Source organism: Lynx rufus, unplaced genomic scaffold (genome assembly GCF_022079265.1).
Source record: "Lynx rufus isolate CCGP_SWC_20201006 ecotype Redwood Valley unplaced genomic scaffold, mLynRuf1.p SCAF_28, whole genome shotgun sequence".
Classification (NCBI taxonomy): domain Eukaryota; kingdom Metazoa; phylum Chordata; class Mammalia; order Carnivora; family Felidae; genus Lynx; species Lynx rufus.
This window is the reverse complement of record NW_025814843.1, coordinates 11,006,906-11,030,224: the sequence shown is the minus strand read 5'-3', so window position 1 is coordinate 11,030,224 and position 23,319 is coordinate 11,006,906. Positions and strand designations below refer to the sequence as shown.

At 57.4% G+C, this 23,319-nt stretch overlaps 3 protein-coding genes and 2 long non-coding RNA genes across 7 annotated transcripts; 3 read left to right on the top strand and 2 right to left on the bottom strand.

Annotated features, from left to right (window-relative positions):
- On the bottom strand, positions 1-1,517 carry LOC124519625 (MICOS complex subunit MIC26-like). The gene is given in 2 exon segments (XM_047089990.1): positions 1-600; positions 603-1,517. Coding segments are annotated over 2 exon segments (690 nt in total). The 5' UTR covers positions 1,114-1,517; the 3' UTR covers positions 1-421.
- Positions 1,518-1,529: 12 nt separating this feature from the next.
- Positions 1,530-3,759, bottom strand: LOC124519624 (uncharacterized). Of its 3 annotated transcripts, none has more exons than XR_006964155.1 (4): positions 3,722-3,759; positions 2,413-3,478; positions 1,906-2,254; positions 1,530-1,825 (listed from the first exon to the last, which is right to left on the bottom strand). It is a non-coding gene; the product is annotated as an uncharacterized LOC124519624 (long non-coding RNA). The 3 variants fall into 3 exon arrangements; XR_006964154.1 differs by having other exon boundaries at positions 1,530-2,022; positions 2,115-2,254; XR_006964153.1 differs by having other exon boundaries at positions 1,530-2,254.
- An 11,752-nt stretch (positions 3,760-15,511) lies between these two features.
- On the top strand, positions 15,512-19,051 carry LOC124519705 (polyunsaturated fatty acid (12S)/(13S)-lipoxygenase, epidermal-type-like). The gene is made up of 9 exons (XM_047090133.1): positions 15,512-15,800; positions 16,187-16,332; positions 16,544-16,734; positions 16,776-16,937; positions 17,025-17,160; positions 17,238-17,340; positions 17,462-17,623; positions 17,722-17,781; positions 18,561-19,051. Exons 1-9 carry the CDS (start codon positions 15,512-15,514, stop codon positions 18,575-18,577), a joined length of 1,266 nt encoding a protein of 421 aa, XP_046946089.1. The 3' UTR covers positions 18,578-19,051.
- LOC124519704 (polyunsaturated fatty acid (12S)/(13S)-lipoxygenase, epidermal-type-like) lies at positions 18,799-22,041 on the top strand. Its single transcript, XM_047090132.1, has 4 exons — positions 18,799-18,951; positions 20,781-21,023; positions 21,347-21,511; positions 21,617-22,041. Exons 1-4 carry the CDS (start codon positions 18,799-18,801, stop codon positions 21,998-22,000), a joined length of 945 nt encoding a protein of 314 aa, XP_046946088.1. The 3' UTR covers positions 22,001-22,041.
- Positions 22,042-22,234: 193 nt separating this feature from the next.
- On the top strand, positions 22,235-22,846 carry LOC124519554 (uncharacterized). The gene is made up of 2 exons (XR_006964132.1): positions 22,235-22,272; positions 22,407-22,846. It is a non-coding gene; the product is annotated as an uncharacterized LOC124519554 (long non-coding RNA).
- Positions 22,847-23,319: the final 473 nt, after the last annotated feature.

Genomic DNA, 23,319 nt, shown 5'->3' with positions numbered 1-23,319 from the left:
TTAACCGACCGAGCCACCCAGGCGCCCCACTGGGGTGACTCTTGATCAGATGGGGGCCCCCAGATGTGGGGTGAGCTGATCGTTTGCAAGGGAGCGGTGGACAAGACAGCGGAGGGGAGGCTGTCTGCAAGGAGGCAGTGGTTGGGGGCTGTTTTTAAAGGGGGAAGTTGAGGTACGGTGATGTGGGGGATTCTTTTTTGGTAGCTGGGCCTGGTTGTAAGTAGCCCGCTGGTCACTTAGGGCCTGTGGATACCCCGGGGCGGTCGCCTGATGGGCCTGTGTGCATTCCATCGCTCAAGCCTGTTTGCCTAAACCCAGCCTCTACGTTCTCTGCCGTTTTCCTATAGAAATACTGGTTTCCTGCAGGGACTTCCCCCACGTTTACCTACAACTGATTAAAATGGGCAGAACGTGGAATACTCTAGTTATTTCCAGGTGAATTCTTCACATTTCCTGGCTTTTGGAAGTTCTCCTTCCAGACATCTTCTATGACCGTGTATCCTCGTAAAGCCCCGTCATGTAATTTCTCTCCACGGATCTGGACAGATACAGTGGCTTGTTGTGGGGAATCAAGAGAGGCAGTTCATCTCACGAACCCAGAGGACACCCCAGCTTCTTTAGTTTTGAACCTTTAGCCGAAAGAAATCCAACAATGCCAGCAAAGCCATTGACACCAAGTCTCGGAAAAGATCCGGGAGGCGCACCTTGGAGATATTCGCGGCTGTCTGGCCCCCATCGAGCCAAACTCTGCATCTCGGGCTCCGTGTGTGAGTGTATTTCCGGACCCCAACTGGTCTGTGGCTCACGGTAATGTTGGAGGTGTGAGACGCTTCCTTCAAGGTGGGCCCTCGGCTCCTCCACACATTTAGATTGACCCCCGGGGACGGAGTAGAGCGAAAGCCCATTGACTTCCACGGAGGTTTGGTGAGGTGAGCCCTTTTCAGGGGAGGCGTAGACCTTGAAGGTGAGCCGACTCAGGCTGGCCGGCCCCACAGACCTCGGAGTTACCTTGAACGTGCTGCTGGCAGAGGGCACTCCGGCCTCCCCTGCTCTGAAAAAGGCCCAAGAAGAGATGGTCTTTCTTTCCGCCACTGTATGGTGTTGGGTCTGCATGGGATCATTGGAGTAGGAGCGCCAGCTTGCCAAGGAGGTAAGTCACTGGAGGAGCTAATTCACGAAGGATGGACGGGTAGGAAAACAAAACCCCAGCTCCTCGGTGACGCTGACCGGACAACCCTAGACTCAACCTACCTCATGGGCGTCTTATCTTCTGAGATAATAGTTTTTCCCTACTGTCCGAGCCATTTTGAATAGATTTTTTTTTTTTTGGTTACTGGCAAGAGAAAACATTCTATATGTAAGTGAAATAATTCACTTATTTCAATCAGCCCCATTATTTAGGTTTTGCTCCTTGAAATGTCACGACACAGCCAGTGGGAGCCCCTCTAATTGGAAACACGCCCTTTCAGTACTGCCTCTGACTTTCTTGAGAACGCCCTTACTTTTTTTTTTTTTTTTTTTTTAGCGACAATAGTATGTTCCAGGCGTATCCTGAGGTTTGCCTGCTCGAAGGTATGGAGTCAGCTGCCCTCCAAGGAGCCCGCGTTTTAGTGGAGAATAATATTGTAGACCACAGTCCGGTTTCCAAGGAGCTGGTGTAGGTAGAAAAGACCATTGTTGCTGTCGGGACTCTTTTCGTTGTGACAGGGCTGGAAAAATCATTTCCTTCACGTGTCCATAGTTCTTACAAATCAGTAAGAAAAAGACCAAAATCCCAGGGAGAAACGGAGCGGCCGGCCCACAGAAAAGGAAATACCAGTGGCTTCTACGATATGGAAAGATGCCCAACTTTACTCAGCGTAAGAGAAACGGAAATTAAAATGACACGAGTGTACCGTTTCTCACCTGTCACACTGGCTGCGGCGAGGGCGTTCAAGAGCACGGCGTTGGCGAGACTGAGGGAAAGGGGGCATCCTCACGCATCACTGGCCTCACTGATGGGAGCGTAAATTGCCACAGCATCTGTGGGGGGGCAGCTTGACACGTGCCAAATGCACACAGGCTTGTGGCCCAGAAATTCCATTTTTAGGATATCGTGCTACGTGTATACTTACAGTTGAGAAACCCTGTATGTGCCCGGCGATTTCTCGTAGCAAAACACTTCTTTTTTATATTTACACAAGATTGCCAGCGTCCTAGATGTCCACTTAGACGAAGCTGGTAGACTGTTTTGCTACATCAAAACAGTGGCACCCTTTTTAAGAAATATTTATTTCAGTTAAAATATTTATTCATTTTTGAGAGAGAGGGAGAGAGAGAGCAGGAGAGGGGCAGGGAGACAGGAGACACAGAATCCCAAGCAGGCTCCACACTGTCAGCCCAGAGCCGGATGTGGGGCTCGAAGTCACGAACCTGAGATCATGACCCGAGCCGAAGTCGGACGCTCCACCTACTGAGCCCCCCGGGCGCCCCCAAACAGTGACACCCTTAAGCACAAGGAAGCTCTTTAAGTGCTGATACACGATGGTCTCCTGATTGAACCTGCAAGGTGGAAAAACCAAGCTGCGGAACAGCGTGGGGAATATGCTACCACGTGCAGGAGGAGGACGAGGACGATCGGCGTGTCTCCGCTCGTGAACGTGCGTAGGGAAGACGTACGGCGACCACAGGAGGCGGAGACACCGGGTGGCGCGGGGCTGAGCGGGAGACCCTAGCGAATGCCACTTTCTTTCTGCCGTTCCCACTTTGCGTCATGGAAAGTTACCGCCCACGAGAAGAGTAAACCAGAAACGATGCTGTCCCTGTTTCTGTTGACGTCACTTGCTTTGTCAGGCTTATGGGACCCGGCTACTGGAGTCCATCTGGCTATTTCTTTATTATTTATGTTGCCTGGGAGTTACTCGTTTGCCTGTGTCTCTCCCGAGGGAAGGACTTATTTTTAACGGGCCTTCGTGCCCAGTGTGTTTTAGCAAACACCTCTCAGCACCCGCAAGCCTGATACCGTGCTGTATCCAGAAGAAACCAAAATGAGGACGTCCTGCTGGGAATGTGGTCCCTGCCGAGGGAAGCTGGCTCACCGCGGCTGGGGATCTGGCCGTCCGCACCAATTACTGTGGCATTAAGTGTGCGGGAATGAAGCATGCACAGGGCAAAAGCGGTAGAGAGCAAAGCCGATGAGGTCTGGCGGGGGGCGGCGGGATCAACAGGGAGGACCCCGAAAAACCGGAATCCGACCAGGGATTAGAAGGCTGAACAGAACGTCCCAGAAACAGGGACTACAAGCAAACTGCAGAGTGGGTTCTGGGAAACACAGAGGTCCGGCCCACGTGGGGAGACGGGAGGTGAGGATGGGCTGTCGTGGGATAAGGGAGAGAGGCGGGCCAAGTGGAAAGAGCGTCGAAGGCCAAGAAGCTTGGATTTTTATCCCGCAGGCAACAGGCAGGTAGCGATGAGCCCCCGAGCTTGGCGCAGGGAAGGCCTGTAAGTGTTGGAAGTTGACCAAGTTAGTTCCGAGGCGACGCTGTACCTCACTGAGGAGCTCCTGTGGACCCGCCCTCCTCCCCTGCAACCTTAAGCATGACCCTCCCAGGGAAGAGCCACCTCGTGAGGCCAGTGTGTGTGTGTGTGTGTGTGTGTGTGTGTGTGTTCGGATGGGGAGGCCTTGGGGCCCCTGGGTGGCTCAGTCGGTTGAGCGTCTGATTTTGGCTCAGGTCATGATCACCTGGTTTGTGGGTTCAAGCCCCGTGTCCGGCTCTGTGCTGACAGCTCGGAGCCTGGAGCCCGCTTCGGATTCTGCGTCTCCCCCTCTCTCTGCACGTCTCCAGCTCGCGCTGTCTCTCTCTCAAAAATAAATAAGCGTCAAAAAAATTAAAAGAAATTAGATGGGGAGGCCTTCCCAGCCCCACACTGGGAGGCCCCCTTCCCTCCTCCTCCCCCAACCGGGGTCGCTGTGTGCCTCCCTGGCCCCCCACCCCACCCCCACCCCCGCCAGGCCCGCCTTCTTGGGCTCCGGGCTGGTGGAGACCCGGGTGCCCCCACACCCGGGGGCCGGCTGGGCTTCCGAGGGGGAGGGGTCCGGGCTCTGCTATTCAGAGAGTCCGCTCTTCCCCCTGGGACCGCGACTTGTCTTCCGGCAGGATGGGTGCCCGCCGCCGCGTGTCCACCGGCTCCTCGCTGTGCGCGGGCTCCAACAACCAAGTGCAGCTGTGGCTGGTGGGCCAGCCCAGGGAGGCGGCGCTCAAGACCGGTGCGGGAACAGGACACGGCGGGGACAGGTGACACAAGGGCCCGGACGGGGCGCACAGTGCGCTCCCCCGCGGCCTCCTTGGAGGTGACCAGTGCGCGCCCGCCCGTCGTGGCACAGAGCTCGGCCTTTCCTCGAATAGGCCGTCCGTCCTCCCGTGTCCCCCGTTCTTAAAAGCTGCCGTTTCAAGCCTTCTGCAGCGTCGCTAGGTGGGGGACCTGCGGGCCCTCCCCGGGTACCCGGCGGGGATGCGGGCGCCGGGGAGGAAGCCCGAGATGCGAAGCCCGCGTTTCCCAGCCTTTTCCCTGCTCTCGCCGCATCCACCTGCTACCCCCCCCCCCCCCCGTTCCCTTCCTCCGCCTCTAACCGAGAGTGCGCGCCGTCAGTTCTGTCTCCCGGACTTCCCCGGCCTCGGGCCCCAGCCCGCGCCCCCGCCCACCGGCCACCGGGGCCGCCTTGTACCCGAGTCGCCTGCGCGCCCTCCACCGCCCCGCCCCCCCTTCCACCACCAGAGCGGTTCTCCAAACGTTCCCACCTTCAAAGGTGCCCCCGCGCAGAACACGGGAGTAGCTTCCGTGTGTCCTCGGGACCAGCCCAACGCCCGTGGCTTACCCTCGAGGCTGCACGGTGTGGTCGTGCCCCTCTCCCCACAGCCCTGCCCTGAGCCCCAGCTCCAGGACGCGACTCGGCTCGCTTCGGCCCCGTCTCCCGGTACCCCTGCGCGGCACGCCTCCCCGCCTCTCCCTCTCCCGCGCGGCCCGAATCAGCGCCGCCCCCTGGAGGGGTCTCTCTAGTCGGCACGTCGGGCGGAAGGCCTGCCAGGGCCGGGGACTGCCCGCTGCATCCTGGGGGCGCTGGCGAGGGCGCCCCTGCCGTTCTGCTCCGCGGTCCCCGCGCCAGGGGACGCTCCCTCGGGGCGCGGCGCGTGGCGCGGTGACTACAGGGAGGAAGAAGCGAGGAATGGGGGGCACCTCCCCGTCTCGTCTCTTCCGCCTCACCCCGACCCGCGTGGGGTCGTGGGGCCACCTGCTCCGTGCGCGCCCCCTTGGCTGTGCGGCTCCTTGCGCGCGCCTTTCCCCAGAGGCCCTCGGAAGGGCGTCCGGCGCGGGCAGGGCTCAGTCCCGGGGCTGCTTCCGGGGAGCCCCGCGGTGGCTGAGCCCCTGTCGCCCGCAGGAAGTGGAGTTTCAGGCGGACGTGCAGGGCCCCGGGGCCAGTGGGGACGAGTTCAGGTTCCCGTGCTACCGCTGGGTGGAGGGCGCTGGCATCCTGAGACTGCCCGAGGGCACCGGTGAGCGCGGGGCTGGGGGTGTGAGGAGGCCTGGTCGGGGGAGGGGAAGAAAGGGGGCAGGGCGCGCGGGCTGGAACCTGGAAATCGGGGTTCGGGGCGGTTCTGGAAGAGGCGGGTTGCTGGAGATACACCTGCCGGCCGGAGGCTGGGGGAGGGCAAGATGGTGAAGCGTCAGGGCCAGCGGGCAGGGCCGGCAGGGGAGGCGTCCTTGGCGGGCAGGGGAGAGGCTCTCCGGAGGAGCCTCACTGCCCACCCCTCCTCCCCACGCGTAGGCCGCACGGTGCCGGACGACCCTTAGGGCCTGTTCAGGCAGCGCCGGGAACCCGAGCTGGAGGAGCGGAGGAAGCTGTACCGGTCAGCCCTCCCCCGCACCCGACTCCTCCCGACCCCGCACCCGACTCCTCCCGACCCCGCACCCGACTCCTCCCGACCCCGCACCCGACTCCTCCCGACCCCGCCCGACAGCCCTCCCCCCCGCACCCGACTCCTCCCGACCCCACCCGACAGCCCTCCCCCCGCACCCGACTCCTCCTGACCTAGCGATGCAGGAGAGGGCGACGGAAGGCACGGCCGCGGAAAGCACCCCTTTCTGGGTACTTGCTCTCTGCCTCCGGCGGGTACCTGCGCGGCCCCCTGCGCCCCGCGGCCCATACGGGGCTCTGGGCGCCACCTGCTGGCCGCCAGGCAGTACTGGACAGAGGACCTGCCTTGGGCGCAGAAATTCGGAGAAAGGGGCGAGCTGCTGGGGCCTCAGGGAACTTTGGAACACCTCCTCCCTGCAGCCCCTAGAGGAGCTCAGGGCCGGGTTATGGCTGGGCTGGGATTCTCACCTAGCGACTACAGTCCGGGGCAGGATGACAACACCAGCGTTGTGCGTTTATTTTCTGAATTCTTGTATTTTATTTTATTTTTTTTTTAAGTTTAGTTATTTGAGAGAGAGCACAAGCGGGGGGGGGGGGGGGGAGGAGGAGGAGGAGGAGGAGGAGGAGGAGGAGGAGGAGGAGGAGGAGGAGGAGGAGGGAGAATCCCAAGCAGACTCCATGCCGTCAGCGCAGAGCCTGACGCGGGGCTCAAGCTCACGAACTGTGAGATCATGACCCGAGTCAAAGTCGGGTGCTTAACGGACTGAACCACCCAGGTGCCCCTTTCTCACCAACACTTATTATTTTCTTGTCTTTTTGACAATAGCTGCCTAACAGGTGTGAGATGATAATCTTATTATAGTTTTGATTTGTTGTTTGGTCTGGTTTAGGTGGCTGTCTGCCCTTTGTGTGAGAATTTTCTCTGTTCTGTTTTTATGCGACTATTCAGAAAGATCCAGAACCTATTGCCACCACCTTCCCAGGAACTCTGTGTATTAGTTTTTGTAGTTAAGAACCCCTGAGGTATGGGAAGCTTAATCTGGGCATTATTTGGAAGGTCGCTATGGCAGGGAGCCAGTGTTGATTTCTGAGGAATGGAAGCGTCATCAGATCGGTTCAGAAGTTTAACTTGGCAGAAGTTTGGCGACTGGGGAAAGGTAGTGGAACGGGAAAGGCCAATTATCACGGTACCTCAGCTCTCCAAATGGGAGATGCTACTGAGGGAGGGGTGAGGGGGAATGGGTGTGAGAAACACGGTGGGGGCCGAATCAAGTGGCTTGGTGATGGGTGGCGGGAGAAGAAGGAGAGTTGGAGACGTGCCAGTCAACCGGAAACTCCTGGAATGAATGTCTGGGGGAATGGCAGAGTCCCAAACGTCAGTAGGGATGAGGGCAGTGACTGCCGAGAGGGGGACCAGGGGGTTGAGGGGGAGATACCACTAAGCTTTCGAAAATCAGTTTGGCGAGTTACGGGGTCCTGGGCGGAGACGCGGGTGGGTGTGCGGAGCTCGGGGAAAGATCCACGCCGGACACACGGATGTGGGGGTCGTCTGCGTTCCGCACCCAAGGAAAAGATAACAAACGGCACTAAAACAATATTTGCGGAAAAGTTAGAAAAACTGCTTGTGAGATGAAGGAACCATCTGGCTACACCAAAAATAAAAAGGCAGCACGGAAGCTTTATGTGCGCAGGAAGGGCCCGTGGCTTTCTCTCCGAGTGGTCTGGCTCTGTTTATGGGGGAGTCACTAACGTTTATTTATTTTTGGGACAGAGAGAGACAGAGCATGAATGGGGGAGGGGCAGAGAGAGAGGGAGACACAGAATCGGAAACAGGCTCCAGGCTCCGAGCCATCAGCCCAGAGCCCGACGCGGGGCTCGAACTCGCGGACCGCGAGATTGTGACCTGAGCTGAAGTCGGACGCTTAACCGACTGAGCCACCCAGGCGCCCCTAAAACAATTTTTTTTAAAGAATGGGATTAGTGATGGCAAATTTGCACAAAAGAAGGCCACGCAGTCACGAGAATGAAAGAACAACTAATGAGCAACCACAGGAACGAATTTCACAAACACATTGTTGAACAAAAGAAATCAGACGGGAAAGAGTACGGATGCTGCAACTTTATACAAAGTACGGAAACAGGCAAAACGAATCCGTGGTGCCACAGGTCGGAACAGTGGTTACCTTTGGAGGAGGGTACTGACCGGGAGGGGTCATGAGAGGCTTCTGGGGGACTGGTCATTTTCCATGGTGATTGTTTTTCCCTTTTATCTGGGTGCTGATTGGATATGAGTGCGTCCAGCCTGAGAAAGCCATCAGGTTGTACCCTGGTAACAATCCACTTTTATATATGTAACTTGTACTTCGAGACATGAAGATTAAAAGAGGATTGGCCAGGGGCGCCTGGGTGGCGCAGTCGGTTGAGCGTCCGACTTCAGCCAGGTCACGATCTCGCGGTCCGTGAGTTCGAGCCCCGCGTCGGGCTCTGGGCTGATGGCTCGGAGCCTGGAGCCTGTTTCCGATTCTGTGTCTCCCTCTCTCTCTGCCCCTCCCCCGTTCATGCTCTGTCTCTCTCTGTCCCAAAAATAAATAAAAAAACGTTGAAAAAAAAATTTAAAAAAAAAAGAGGATTGGCCACAGTTAAGCCACATGGACGTTCAGAGTGAAGTTACTTAGTATCTAATACAGTTTAGGAAAAGGACCCCTTTGCCAATATTGTTGTCAAATGAAAACAAATCCAGATTTAAGTAAGTGGAAATTATTCAAGAGTATTGCATGGGGAGACCACTTTGACCACAAGATCTGCAAGTGTCTCAAGTGTCAGAAAGAAATTTTCTCTGGTACGAGAAGTGTTCAAGCTAGAAAGAACCAGGGGTGGTGATGTGGTCAAACCTTGGAGCAAAAAACCAATCAACCAACCAACCAAACGAAACCCTTGGAGCAGAAAGTAGCTCTCCTTCAGGTTGGCCGAAGGGGTGTTCCCCAATACTAGAAATTCTCTTTGATTTTTTCTGACCTCTAGCCCTCTGCATTAAGGTTGGGCGTGGGGTGGGGGAGACGGGCTGTACACGCCTGGTGCATACCGTCCAGACGCATCATTGATTCTCCCGGGGGAAGGCAGACAGGTGTTGGGAATCCCTCTATGAGGCGGGAGCAGGAGTCAGTAACGGTGACGAAACGGGTCTCGGGGAGGGCTGAAGGCAGGGTGGCATGAGGGGTTGAAACGCGAGGGAATCTGGCCTTTATTTGTTTATTTATGGCCCACACGTCTTGGACTCATATACATCTTTCTTCCCGTTAAGGTTTTGTTTTTCTTTTTGTTTTTTAATGTCTGAGAGACAAAGAGAGACAGAGCATGAACAGGGGAGGGGCAGAGAGCGAGGGAGACACAGAATCCGAAGCAGGTTCCAGGCTCCGAGCCGTCAGCACAGAGCCCGACGCGGGGCTCAAACTCGTGAACCGTGAGATCATGACCTGAGCCGAAGTTGGACGCTCAATCGACCGAGCCACTCAGGCGCCCCTCCCATTAGGTTTTAAAAAAAATAATCGGCTTTAGTTTTTAGAGCAGTCTTAGATTTACAGAAAATAATTGAGTGGACAGTACAGAGAGTTCCCAACACATCTCTGCTCCCCCATCTTGTGTGTAGTTTTCCTATTAACGTTACACGTTATTAATAATAATACATAACGTACCTTGCAGTGATATTGCACATTTGTTACAATCATTGACCTGATCCTGATGCAGTGGCTAAACTAAAGCGACTGTCGTAACTGATAGAAGACTTGGCGAAAGTCCATAGCTTACGTTAAAGTTGACTCCTGGTGTTACAGGTACAAGGTTTTGACAAGGGTGTGATGACGCGTATTCCTCGACGGTATCACACAGATTGGTCTCACTGGCCTAATCCCCCCCATTCATCCTGCCTGCCTCCCCCACGGCCTCTCTGGCAACCACCCATCTTCTGTCTCCGCGATTCTGCTTGTTCCAGAGTGTCACATAGTTGGAATTACGCGGTGTGCTGTCCTTTTTATTTTTAGTTATTTATTTCTTTTGGGGGGTGGGCGAGGAAGGGCAGACAGAGAGGGAGAGAGAGAGAGAGAGAATCCCGAGCAGGCTCCGCACTGTCAGACAAGTCACTTTAAAAATTTTTTTTTTCAACGTTTATTTATTTTTGGGACAGAGAGAGACAGAGCATGAACGGGGGAGGGGCAGAGAGAGAGGGAGACACAGAATCGGAAACAGGCTCCAGGCTCTGAGCCGTCAGCACAGAGCCCGACGCGGGGCTCGAACTCCCGGACCGCGAGATCGTGACCTGGCTGAAGTCGGACGCTTCACCGACTGCGCCACCCAGGCGCCCCTGACAAGTCACTTTTAGATGGAAGGCTGTGGAAATAGGATCTGAAGTCTTTCCTATGATCTCTCCAGCTCTGTGATAGGTCCCAGCGTATTTTGGTTCAACTGTACATCTTTATGAATTTTGTAAATTTTGACAAATTTGAGAAACTGTACTAATTGATAAAGGTCTGAAAGCCCTGACAAGAGGACCTAAAACCCACCTAAATAGTGCAGAACATCCCTGCCTTCAATAGAGTTTCATTTCGGACCTGCCCCTTCACAAAGCCACGACACGACAGCCATTGCAATTGATGACTTCAGACGGGTCCACGTGTGCCCGGTATTGGTCTCCTTTGGCTTCCGTCGCAAGCCCTGCTTCCTCTTTAAATCTCGGAGTTTCCCGGTGTGTAATAATGACCTTTACCATTTGCTGAACGCTTCTTTTTTTAAAAAAATATTTATTTTGAGAGAGAGAGAGCGAGCGAGCACACGCAGGGGAGGGGCAGAGGGGGAGAGAGAATCCCAACCAGACTCCGTACTCAGTGCAGAGCCCGACGTGGGGCTCGATCTCACAACGGTGAGATCACGACCGGGGCTGAAACCAAGAGTTGGACGCTTAGCCAGCTGAGCCCCCCAGGTGCCCCTTTGTTGAATGCATCTTAAACATTACGTATTGCGTTAAGAGCAGTTTCCACAGTAACCTTTCAGTGTCCAAGCAGCTTTATGATGTCGGTGTGATTGTTTTTATTTCGTAGCTGAGGACGCAGAGACTCTGAGAAGCTCGGTAACGTGTCATGGGTCGCACGGTCACAAGTTAGAGGCGGGGCCGGAATTGGACTCGAGCGTGTCCGGCTCAAAAGCTTGTGCCCTTAACCACCACTCCGGCTTCCCCCCTCATCTCGCACCCTGAGGTTCTTCCCTTGAGATGGTCTCAAATCTTTAGATGTCACTCAAAGCAGATGGCCTCGTCTGGACACGGTTTAACCCTGTTTAACGTGGAGGACTTTCCCATTGCCTAAAGATGTCGCGGCGGTGAGGACGGAGATTCCCGAAGTCCCCCTGACAAGTTTAACGTTCAGTTTTTGATTCCTATTTTCTAACTGGAGGTAACGGGTAGCTGTAGGTTTTCCCCCAAAGGGGATATTTGCTGAAGGCGTAGTACCATGGTGGTCTCTTGGCAGGCATACCCGTGCTCCTGTGCCGTAGAGAAAAAGCTCTGTATTCTTTCCACAGATAGATAGATATACGTATCTATAGATCTATACCTGTAGAGTAGATCTCTATCTATCCGTGTATCTTTAACTGGATATGTGTTTAACGATCTTCCCCACGATTCGTCTCCCTGAGAAAGAAATTCACAGAGAAATCCACACAGAAATTTAGCGTACTATTTGGCACACGGGCCATCATCGGAGACTTACTGGCCAAGTGGAGTTGAAGTGTCTTAGCATCGAGCCCGGCACCTCCACGTGTCTCTGCTGACCTCTTGGCTTCATCGCCTTGACTTTGGGCCATCGATGGGAAGTACAAAACAGCACGGGGGTCCGGTCCCGAGACGTCACCGTCACAGGCTCACGTGCTGGATTCCCGTCCAGTGGTGGAGATCGCGTGGCGTGGAAATGACGTGGCAGGGAAATGCCCTGATGCCTTTGGTCACCACTAGGGCCGCAAACGGAGACGGGGTTGGTGGAGCGGTAATGTCCGGGGAGACCGCGCCCTGAGATCTCTTCTTCCACCCGGATACCCTCTTTGGTTGCCAGGCTCTCTGCTTTCACAGTCGGGTACGAACCTTGCTGTCAGAAAGCAGGTGCTGAGGTGATCTGGACGCCACCATTCGTTCAGACTCACGGTCCATTTCTCGCTTCGGCGCCAGCGGTCCCAGATCGCTGACTCGTCGAGAAGCGCACCATCGTGGAGCCACGTAAGTACGGTGCTTTTCCACTGGTGGGGGGAGCTTGGACTAGACTGCTCTTCTCAAAGGCGGCTGCTACGTCTCCCAGAGCCGCGGCCTTCGTGGTCATGTGGTACGGGCCCCGAAAGACAACCAGTGAGCGCTTAACCGAGCGCTTTGTTGCCGGACCCTCGCCAGCCCCCCACTCCACCTCGAGTTTTCCACCGCACGTAGAGCTTACTAAAGACGTCAGTTCAAAAATGGTTCCGTTATGGGGTGGGTGGGTGGGTGGCTCAGTCACTTGAGTGTCTGACTCTTGATTTCAGCTCAGGTCAAGATCCCAGGGTTGTGAGATCGAGCCCCACGTTGGGCTCCACACTGAGCGTTGAGCCTGCTTAAGAATCTCTCTCTCTCTCTCTCTCTCTCTCTCTCTCTCCCCCCCCCCTGCCCCCCCCACTTGTGCGCTCTCTCTCTCTCTCTCTCAAATGAAATTAAAAAAAAATTTCAAATGGCTCTATTATCAACCACCCCATTCTGGTCAGTATAAAAAGAAGACTGATAGAACAAGTCACTAGTATTCCGTGGAGTTTGGCGTTTTGGAGGGAACTATTTCCTTTCTTCTCACCAACATGAGAGAGAGGCAGGGTGGTGGTGTCTCTAAGGCCAGGGTGAGAGTCGGGTGCGAGAGAAGCTCTTGTAAAGATGTGTGCTATAAAGGGAATGTTCTGGATAAATTCCTCTTGTGCCTCTAGACCCACTTTGTAGTGGTTTTCTTTGTTCGATTTGTTTTTTGTTTTTGTTTTTGAGAGAGGGAGCGCGCACACAAAAGGAAAGGGACAGAGAAGGAGAGAGAGAATCCCAAGCGGGCTCCATGCCGTCTCCTCTGTGATTGTGTCACACCCTACCCTTCCTTCACCAGCCGTCCCCTTGTTAATAAGCTGTCCTCCACTTACCCGAATTTAAATGTGTCCTCTGTCTTCTGTTGGGTGCTTGGCTGATGCGAGGGAGACCAGCAGAATGAGGATCTCCCGGTGCCATCGCTGGCGTGGAGGAGAGCGAAATAAAAGTTCGCGTAAGATTCGGACTGCCCAGGGGCCCAGGGCGTTGCCATTTTAAGTTGTCCTTCTCCATTTTGGGGAAGAACAGGGAGCGATTGGTCTTCTGAATTTGGAGGCATATTTAAAAAAATTTTTTTCAATGTTTATTTTTGAGAGAGAGAGAGAGAGAGAGAGAAAGAGCGCGCGCACGAGCAGGGGAGGGGCAGAGAGAGAGAGAGGGAGACACAGAATCCGAAGCAGCTCCAGGCTCTGAGCTGTCAGCACAAAGCCCGACGCGGGGCTCAAACCCACACACCGTGAGATCGTGCCCTGAACCGAAGTCAGATGCTCAACCGACTGAGCCACCCAGGCGCCCCTGGAGGCATATTTTAAGAGAGAAAGCCGTGTTTGCTATTGGTCTGGAGGCCTTGGGATTGGAGGGATCTTACTGGAGCCTTTCGGATCTAGTAAAGAGTTCCCGGAAGGCCTGAAAGAATCTTAACGTATTTGAACCTGGGGGAAGATGGGGCCGTTGCCAACTCCTCCGTCCTGAAAGGGTCCGGCGGAGGGCATTAGAGCCCCGTGGCCCCACATGAAGGGCAGAAGCCAAGGGACTACGGGTTTCTCTTCCAGGCCAAACGGTGGCACGTCTAGCTGAAAACGGCGTCGGGATATCGCACTGAGGAAAGCTGGCTGCTGTCCTAGGAGTTCTTTCCACAGCACCGGCCGGCAGCTGAGCACTGCTCCAAGAGCCAAGCGCTGGGCCTGCAGACCATCCCACCCGCACGAGCAACAGGTGGTGGGAGGCACAGGGGCCTCTGACGAGCGGCTTCACCGGAATTTCCTCATTCCGTCCCGGCCCCGTCGGCGGATGGAGGAGAACACGGTCCAAAGGCAGGGAGAGTGATACCGCAGGCGAGTTTTGAGTGATTATACGTGGCGTGTAAATCGTGCTCGGGCCGGGGGCGGGGGGGCAACTGGGACGTGACCCGTAGGGATCTGGAAGCCGAGTTGGCGGAGGGAACACGTTGCCAGAGACCAAGAAGCTTCTTCCCGAGACGGAGGTTGAGGCTCTGGAGGGGAACGGTAGGTTGCGGAGCGGAGGTGGGGTTTGTCAGGGGTTGGGGTCGATGCGGAGGAGAGGAGAGTGCTTCCGGTTTGCGGGGGTGGGGGGGGGGGAGAAGAAAAGAGGGCTTACTGGCGACTGCGTGAGCTGCAGAAGAGAGGCCCCCGGGGACGTGCTGCGCGGTGGCGAGTGTCGGGATGGCTCGCGGTCCCCGATTCTGGAGTGTCGGGAGGGGTGGCTGCAGCGGACGAGGTAGCCTCAGAAAACGAGTGGATTTTGCAAGGAAGCTTCCAAATCGTCTACACCGAACCGGCTCATCGGGTGACCGACGCTGAGCGTCGGGGGCAGGGCCGCCGGGGCCACACTGTGCCAGAAGCCTCGTTCCCGTTCCCGCACGCCTGGCTCGGGGGCACCCGCCGGGGAGCCTTCTGTTTGTCAAGAATCGTGTGAGCGTTTCTGTCGCTCCTGCTTGTTACCGTCACTTGCAATTTACAAACTCGTGGAACGGGTAAACAAAAGGTACTGCTTTTATGAAAACCCAGCTCGACTGACTTACGCCTCTGTGAACAAGGATCATTTAAAAATCATCGTCAGGCGTCAAGCGTCAAGCGCCTGGGTGGCTCAGTCGGTGAAGCGTCTCTTTTATCCCGGCTCAGGTCGTGGGAGGGGGGTCAAGGGAGGGCGACTTGCCTGCTCAAGATTCTCTCTCTCTGCCCCTCTGCCCCGCGTGCTCTCTCTCTCTCCCTCTCAAAAAAGTTAAGTGAAAATAAAAAGCACTGTGAATTTAGTGATTAGAAGGAGGCAGGACAGCTGTAGGTGTGAGGAAACCTGTAAAGATCTGGAGGGTCACCGAATTTCGTCTTTTCTCTACAAAAACCTTTCGTTTCGAGGTTTTTAAAACCTTTTAAACAGATGTCGACTCATCTGGCTGTGGTCTGCACAAGAAAGACCCAGGGAAGGTCTTCTTAAGGACCCACGCTCCGAAAACTCCCGCCCCATACGAAAACACTCGTGGGTGGCTGTTCATGTACGGTTTCGCTTTAGAGCAACGTGGTTCAGGTTTGTGTCAATACTTTTTGATTCTCTCTTGATCCCCTTCCGATGTTGGCCGACCGACTAATTCAACACGCAGAAACAGAGGCAGTGTTTAGGCAGAAGCCCGTGGACTCGAGGCCTTTGGGTCACGGCAGAGCGGAAGGTCCAGGAGAGGGGGAGGGAAGCCTGTGGTGAGCTGGGGTTGCTGGAGGGGTCGGACGGAAGTGAGCCTCCCAAGAAGGAACCTAGGAGGGATGTGGACCTGCGACAGCGGCTTCTCTAAGGAGGCCCCCGAGACCCACACGTGGGGAGGCGGAGGGGCAGCCGACGCTGCTGGGACGGGAGCGGGCCGATGGCACCGGCAATACGGTGCTGGCCCCGAAGAGCCCGTGCGGGGAAAGCCCCACGGAGGCTTCGGGACTGGACTTGAAGGGGAGTTCCCGACTCCTCCTCTTGCCCGGGAGCCTGGACAACCAAGCCACGGCCTCCGCCTGCCCAGCACCGTGTACTCGTCCTGCACTGTCACTCGGGATCCTTGTCGAGGTGGTTTACTCACGTTCCCCTGAAAACAGCCCCGCACGTCGAACCTCCCTCGCCCCACTGTCTGTTGTCATCTTATTTATTCGCTATATCTGGGTGGCCCCTGGTCAGCGCCTTCAGCTCCCTGCAGGGCGTGGAACTGGCATCGGAACGTTTGCAGGTGGACCAGGGTGCATGTTCTCGGGGGACGGTAGGGGGGCACCTGTGTCGGCGGAGAGGAGCGGGGGGGGGGGGTGGGAGGTGGAGACCCTGGGAGCCCTCCCCCCCTCCCCCGCACCCCCCCCCCCAACCTCGCAGGGACACAGGTCTGGGACACAGCTTTCTGGGGTTGGGGAGCGGCTGGACCTCGGATCTATTTAATCGCGGCTCTCCCCCCAGGTGCCCTCCAGGTCCGGGCGCGAGGGGCAAGTACGCTATCCGCGTGGTCACCAGGGACTCGCTCCTGGCGGGTTCCAGAAACCTGGTGCAGCTGTGGCTCGTGGGCGAACAGGGGGAGGCCGACCTGGGCAAGAAGCTGTGGCCCGTGCGCAGTGAGGTCGGTGCGCAGCCCGCGGGCACTGGGGGTCCGGGGGAGGAGGCCGGGCGGTGGGGGGGGGACACGGCGGGGGGACCGGGAGGGTGTCCTGAGCCCGGTGCCCTGCGGTCCTGCGCGGTCTGTCCGGGTCGGCTCGGAGGGAAGGTGGGCCGTCTCCCTGGCGGCAAGACCCGCAAGCCCGGGTCCGAGCCCGCTCCCGGTCCCGCCGCAGACGGAGTTCGAGGTCAGCGTCCCCGTGCACCTGGGGCGCCTCCTGCTGGCGAAGCGGCGCAAAATCCTGCTGGACGACGCCTGGCTCTGCGAACGGGTCTGCGCGCGGCCCCGGGACCCAGGGCGAGGCCCGCTTCCCCTGCTACCGCCGGGTGCGGGGCTACCAGGTCGTCTGCCTGCCCGAGGGCACCGGTGAGGGTCTGGGGGTGGCGCGCGGGGGTGGGGTCGCCGTGACGCCGGAGAGGGGACAGGCGGAAGGGCGGGGCCGGCGCGGACCGGGTCCAGGGAGGCCTGTGCTCGTGCCGTCCCCCAACCCGGACCCTGAGCGACGACCACCAGGACTTCCTTAAGGCGCAGCGGGAGCAGGAACTCCAGGAGAGAAAGAAGGTGTACCGGTGAGCCCCCACCCCCATCCCCTACCGAGCCCGAGGAACCCCCAGCCCCCACTGATCCCCGATTCCGATTCCGTGTCCTTCCTCCAGGTGGGGCTCCCGGAAAGACGGCCCAATCCTGCCGGTGGCCGGGAGGACGCAGTGTGACCTCCCCAGGAACCAGAGATTCCTGGAGGATAAGGATTTTGACTTCAGGGTCTCCCCGGCGAAAGCGCCAGCGCCCGGGGTAGGGTGGGCACCTGCTCCCCGGGACGCAAAGCAGGGGCCCTTCCTGGTCTCCCGGCACCGCCATTCTTTCCGCAGGCCGGAGGGCTTGGCCTCGAGGGTTCCCTGGACCTCACACATCCAGTTAAAATAGCGGAAGACTTCAAAAGAGCATCCCGGCGCGCAGGGACTCCCCTGGCCGGTCGGTTGCCGCAAAGTCCCCAGACCCGTGTGCACCTTTCCAACCCAGGGTTCTGAAAGAAGACGGGGAGACCGGAGGGAGGGGGTACGCTAGCGGATCAGGAGCTCGGGGCTCCCCGCAGGCTTCCGAACGGATGTCTTCAGAGCGGGTTCCAAGTTCAGGGAAGGAGGACGCCTTCTTCGGGTACCAGCTCCTCAAGGGCGCAAACCCCACGCTCCTGAGGCGGCACCAGCCTCCCAGCGCGGCTGCTGGTGCCTCCGGGGTCGGAAGAGCCCGAACCCGGGTGCGCTCCCTGTGCTCACCCACAGCCCCCAGCCACCGCCCCTCCCTCAGTTCTCCCACCAACTTCTTTAATCTGTACCCTCCTCCGTCTGCACTCAGGGTTTCTCCGAGGCCGCGGGGTGTCCTGTTCGTTGCAGGGTCCGGGCACTGCAGAATCAGGTGCTAGCAGCATCCTTCACCCCGGCTTGACGACCCCAAATGACTCCAGACACTGCCGAACATCCTCTGGGGTGGGAGTGGGGACGAAAGTCCCCCTGGTCATCCCTTTCTTTTCTTTCCTGTCTTCTTCCTTCCTTAGATGCGTCTCACGCTTGGGGGGGGGGGGCGGGGGGGGAGAAGCCGGAAGGAAAGGGAGGGAAAGGGAGAGGAACAAAGCCCTGGAGAGAGCTGGAGCTATGGGGCTTTTTGGAGGGGAGGAAAAAGGGACTACTTTTTAAGAATTCTTTTAATGTTTATTTTTGAGACAGAGACAGAGTGTGGGTGGGGGATAAGCAGAGAGAGAGAGGGGGAGACACAATCCGAAGCAGGCTCCAGGCTCTGAGCTGTCAGCACAGAGCCTGACGTGGGGCTCAAACCCAAAAACCTTAAGGTCATGACCTGACTTGAAGTCAGGCGCTTAACCGACTGAGCCCCCCGGGCGCCCCATAAAGGAACTATTTTGTGCTAAGTTTGGCTAAAACCTGGAGGGGGGGGTAATAGGGAGGACTTTGGTTGTGGGGGCAGACGGTGTGGCAGAAAACCAGGACGTTCACTTCAGGGGGCTCCAACTCTGATGGAGGGGGACACTGGGCGTGGAAACCTGGCGTCCGGGGGGGCTTTGGCTGTGGGGAAAGGGAGGGGTGTCGGAGGGGAGAGGAAGGAAGCCCGTTGCCCATGAAATAAAGGCGGTCCGGAACCGACCCCAAGCCCTTGATCTATCCCTGCTCCCCACCCAGCAGGCTGGATCTCTGTCTGAAGCCGACTTCTCCCTGCTGGATGGGGTCGAGCCGAACGTCGTCTTAAGACAACAGGGTGTGGCGGCCCCTCTGGTCATGCTGACGCCCCAGCCGACCGAGACTCTTGCCCACCGTCGCCCAGCGAGTCTTTCACAGACACGGATCTCCTTTAGGGGCTCCGACGCACAGGCCCCGAGGCCCCACTCTCTCTCCTGGTCTGGCTTCAGCCACCGCGCCACGGATGCCCCCGCCCCCACTGTTCCTGCCCTCCGGTCCCCGCGTGGCCTGGCTGCTGGCCAAGACCTGGGTCCGCGGCTCCCATCTCCAGCTGTCCCAGCTACAGTCACACCTGCTGCGGGGACCCTTGATGGCCGAGGTGACCTCTGTGGCCACAGTGAGGACCCTGCCCGGCCCGCACCCTGCCTGCAAGCTATTTCGGCATCTCTCCTGAGTACGGCACTCAGGAAGCATCTCTGTGGAGTCTGAGCTCGTGGTAGGCGAGGTCAGTAGCGATCTTAGCTTATGTGCACGCACACGCGCACAGCGTGTTACAGAACCACCACACCCAGGGCTGGGGAAAGCGTTTTACTAAGGCGTTGGGGAAATTTGGAGTGAGGAGGTTGCCAGGGGATGATGAGGGCTGGGGCGTTCCAGTGAGAGATGTCTGCGGGGGGTGGTGGGATACGTCACCCACGGCTGACAAGGGGCGACCGAGGAGTAGGGTGTGGGTGACCGCAGTGTCAGGTGGGAGAAAAGGGAGGTGAGAACAGATGACAGGAAGCTGTGCTGCTCGGTGCACCGAAGAATCAAGCTTCGGCCCTTAGAAATCGAGAGGAAGGAGTGAGGTAAGAAAAGGAGCAAAGAAGGGACGCCCACTGGGGTGGGAGGGAGACCGAAGGCACGATGTCACGGCAGCCAAGAGGAGAGAGCGTTTCAAGAGGGAGGCGTGATCACCTGTGTTAGATGCCGCTGCGAAGCCAACGAAATGACGGGGGAGCCACCTTCGGGCGGTCAGCACGGAGGCCACGGCCGATGTGCCACGTCCCAGGGGAAGGGCAGGCGGTACAGGCCGACTCTTGTAAGACGACTCACTGTGGGAGGGAAGTGAGAATCGAGGAAGCTGCTGGAAAGTGGGGGGGGGGGGGCGGTGAGGTCAGGGCTTTCTCTCAGGGTGTCCAGGATTAAGTGTGTGTGTGTGTGAGAGAGAGAGAGAGAGAGGGGCAGAAGGGGGAGGAAGTAGACAGAGGATGGGGAAAGGGAAGGAGGGAGGGAGAGGTGGAGAGGGAGGAGAGGGGTGGGAAGAGGGGGGAAGGGAGGGGAGGGATTGGGGAAAGAGGGAGATGGAGGAGAAAGAAGGGGAGGGAGGGGGAAAGGAGGGAGGGGGAGGAGAGAAGAAGGAAGGGAAGGGAAGGAGGGGGAGGGAGGGGGAAGTGGGGGAGAAAAGGAGGGGGAAGGACTGGGGAAGGAAAGGGAGTCAGAGGGAAGGGGAGGAAGAGGGAGGAGAAGGGCAGGGGAGGGTGAAGAAGAGAGAGGGAGAGGGACAGATTGCAGGAGTGACATCCCAGGGAAGGCCGTAGAGAAGGAGAGATTGGCTTCTGGTGGGAGCAGAGATACTTTCCTAGAGCAGAGACAGAGGCAAGAGGTACAGTTCTGTGCGTGGGAAACGTGAACTTTCGTGGCGTGAGACGAGGGTTCCCGGAATTCTTAAAAATTACATGAGACCGTGCACACGGGTGAACTTCTAAAACCCCTGACCTCGGGAGGCCTCGGGAAGACGGCCCCGCACCTCGCTTTTCCCCGATCTTAGCCTGACTGGACCCAATCCCAGGGGAGTCTGTGATTTTCAGGGAGGCCCGTCCTGTCCCTTCTTCTCTATCCCCGGCCCTTGAATTTCCTCTCCCCGCGGTGGGTCCTGGGGTCCCTGCTAACGGCCCCGCTTCTCTCTTCCCCAATCATCTCCTGATCCCCTTGCGCCACACCACGGACATCAACAGCCTGGCCTGGGACAGTCTTGTCTCCACACGGGGGATTTCTGGTCCGGCATGGAGAGCCACGGGCAAAGAGGGAAGTCCCAAGGGTCGCTGGCTGACCCTGTCCTCCACGAAGGCCTCTCCCTGGTCGGCCTCGCACCTGAGTCGGTCTTCTCCTTCAAGGGGCCTGAGCAGGCCCACCGACCCGGAATCTGACCCTGGCCTCCCTGCCCTCTGACGCGGCTCACCCTGGTGTGTCCGTGGGGGTCCTCGGGCGGTGAGCACCGGGAGTGGGGCCACAGCTTGCCTGACCCACCGCTCCGCTCCCTCGGCCCTCCTGACGGCCTGGCCTGGCCTGGCTGACGGCGGGCTCTTCTCTCTGTGGCCGGACGCCCTCGGGCTGTGGGGACTCGTCAGCCGGTGCGGGGGACCCAGGGGTGCGGGCCTGGTGTGGAGAGATCACGGAGACCGGGCTACAGGGAGCCCCGGACCGGGGGTGAGCACAGACCCTCCCTGCCCACCCGTGTGTCAGGAAGCCGCGCCCTCTCACAACGTCATAGCCCACCCCTCCCCACCCCGGCTTCCCTGAGGATCCCGGGGAGCCCCTCCGGGGCTTCCAGAAATCCCAGCGATCCCTCCCGACACTCCCGCCCCTTCTGCCTCGCCCTGCCGTACAGCCTTCCCTGCCCTCACGCGCTCGGGGCTGCTTCTGGAACCAGACACGTTCCTCTCGGGGGCATAAACATCTGAGTACACGCCATGCGGGAGCCGTGGACTCCAGGGGCCATGAGCACAGACGGCTCTTCTCTGTGTCTCCAGGTACCTTTCACCGGGGTCTCTCGTGTCCTGCGCTCGAAGCCTCACTTGTCTTTCGTGTCACCCGGGTTCCCCGTCTCCTTAGACTCCCGGGCTCAGCTCTGCCGCTTTGTCACCGTGTGTATCTTCACGTGCACCGGTCAGCATGCTTCTGCCCACCTGGGCCAGGTAACCCGCTGCGGTCAGACCCCAGGGGCTCCTGGGCCGTAGAAGACGGGGAAGCGAACGCGTGGCTCGCCAGCCTGGGTTCCTGAGTGGCTCCCGTGCTCGCAGCCGGACGGGTATTGCTGGGTCCCTAATGGCCCGCGCACCACGCGGAGGCCCCCGCCCGTCTCCAAGGACGCGACAGAGAAGGACACAGTGGTCTCCTTGCTCCACGCCCACCGGGCCCGTAAGCAGAGCACCTTCATAGAGTTCCGTGGCGGATGCCAGCCCGTCACGGTTGGAGGCAGATGCCTGGGTCCCGGGGAGGACCGGCTTGGAGGGGCGGTGCCCTTGTTGGCAGAGGGGCCCCCGGCCGAGCCACCTCTCTCCCCTCCTCTCAGGTGGCCTTGGGGCATCATGAGGAGAAGTATTTCTCAGGCCTGGAGCCCCAGGCGGTGCTGGAGCAGTTCCAGGAGGAACTGGGCCCAGTGTGGAGCCCAAGGCGGGACTTGAACTCATGACCCTGAGATCAAGAGTCCCATGCTTTTTTTTTTTTTTTTAATGTCTACTTTGAGAGAGAGAAAGCACCAGCAGGGGAGGGGCAGAGAGAGAGGGAGACACAGAATCCGAAGCAGGCTCCAGGCTCTGAGCTGTCAGCACAGAGCCCGATGCGGGGCTCGAACTTACAGCCTGTGAGATCATGACCTGAGCCGAAATCGGACGCTCAACCGACCGAGCCACCCTTCTTTTGTCTTTTAGATGCCACATATGAGTGAACTCTTATGGTAAATTTGTCTTTTTCTGTCTGGCTTAATTCATTTAGCACCATACCCTATAGGTCTATCATGTCGCAAAGGGCAAGATTACATTCTTTTTTTTATGGCCGAGTGATGGTAATTCTGTTTTAAGTTTTTTGTAGAAACCATGCTGTTTCCCACAGCGGCTGCACCATTCGTCATCCCCACCAAAGTGCAGGGTTCTGGCTTCTCCCATCCTCGCCAACACTTGTTTCCTGTTCTCTGGGTGGTAACCATCCCGACGGGTGTGGGGCGGGGTCTCGTTGTAGTTGCGATCTGCATCTCCCTAAGGATGAGTGATGCGAGCACCTTTTCAGGTGTCCGTTGGGCACTCCTAGATCTTCTCTGGAGAAGTGTGTTCAAGCCCTTTGTCCATTTTTGAGTTGGGTCGCTTGCTTTTTGTTATTTTTGAGTTTTAAGAGTTCTCTCGATATTGTGGATATTAACCACTCATCAGATACGTGATTTACAAATATTTTCTCCCACTTGGTTGCCTTTTTATTCCGTGGATAATGTCTTTTGATGTACAAAATTAAAAAATTTTCTTGACGGATATCAAAAATTTGTTTCTTCCTTTGTGACCTGCGCCTTTGGAGTCATAGCCAAGAAATGATTGCCCAATCCAATATCACAAAGATTTTGCCCTATGTTTTCTCTTAAGAGTTTTATTGGGGCGTCTGGGTGGCTCAGTCAGTTGAGCATCCGACTTCGGCTCAGGTCATGATCTCGTGGTCTGTGAGTTCGAGCCCCACGTCAGGCTCTGTGCTGACAGCTCGGAGCCCGGAGCCTGCTTCAGATTCTGTGCCTCCCTCTCTCTCTGCCCCTCCCCTGCTCATGCTCTGTCTCTCTGTCAAAAGTAAATAAGCATTAAAAAAAAAAAAAAAAGAGTTTTATTGTTTTAGGTTTTACATTTCGGTTTTTGGTCTTTTTTTGGTCTTCTTTTTTTTTTTTAGAGAGAGAGAGTGCTCAAATAGGGAAGAGGGGCAGAGGGAGGGATGGAGAGAGAGGGAGAGGGAGAGAAAGAGAATCTCAAGC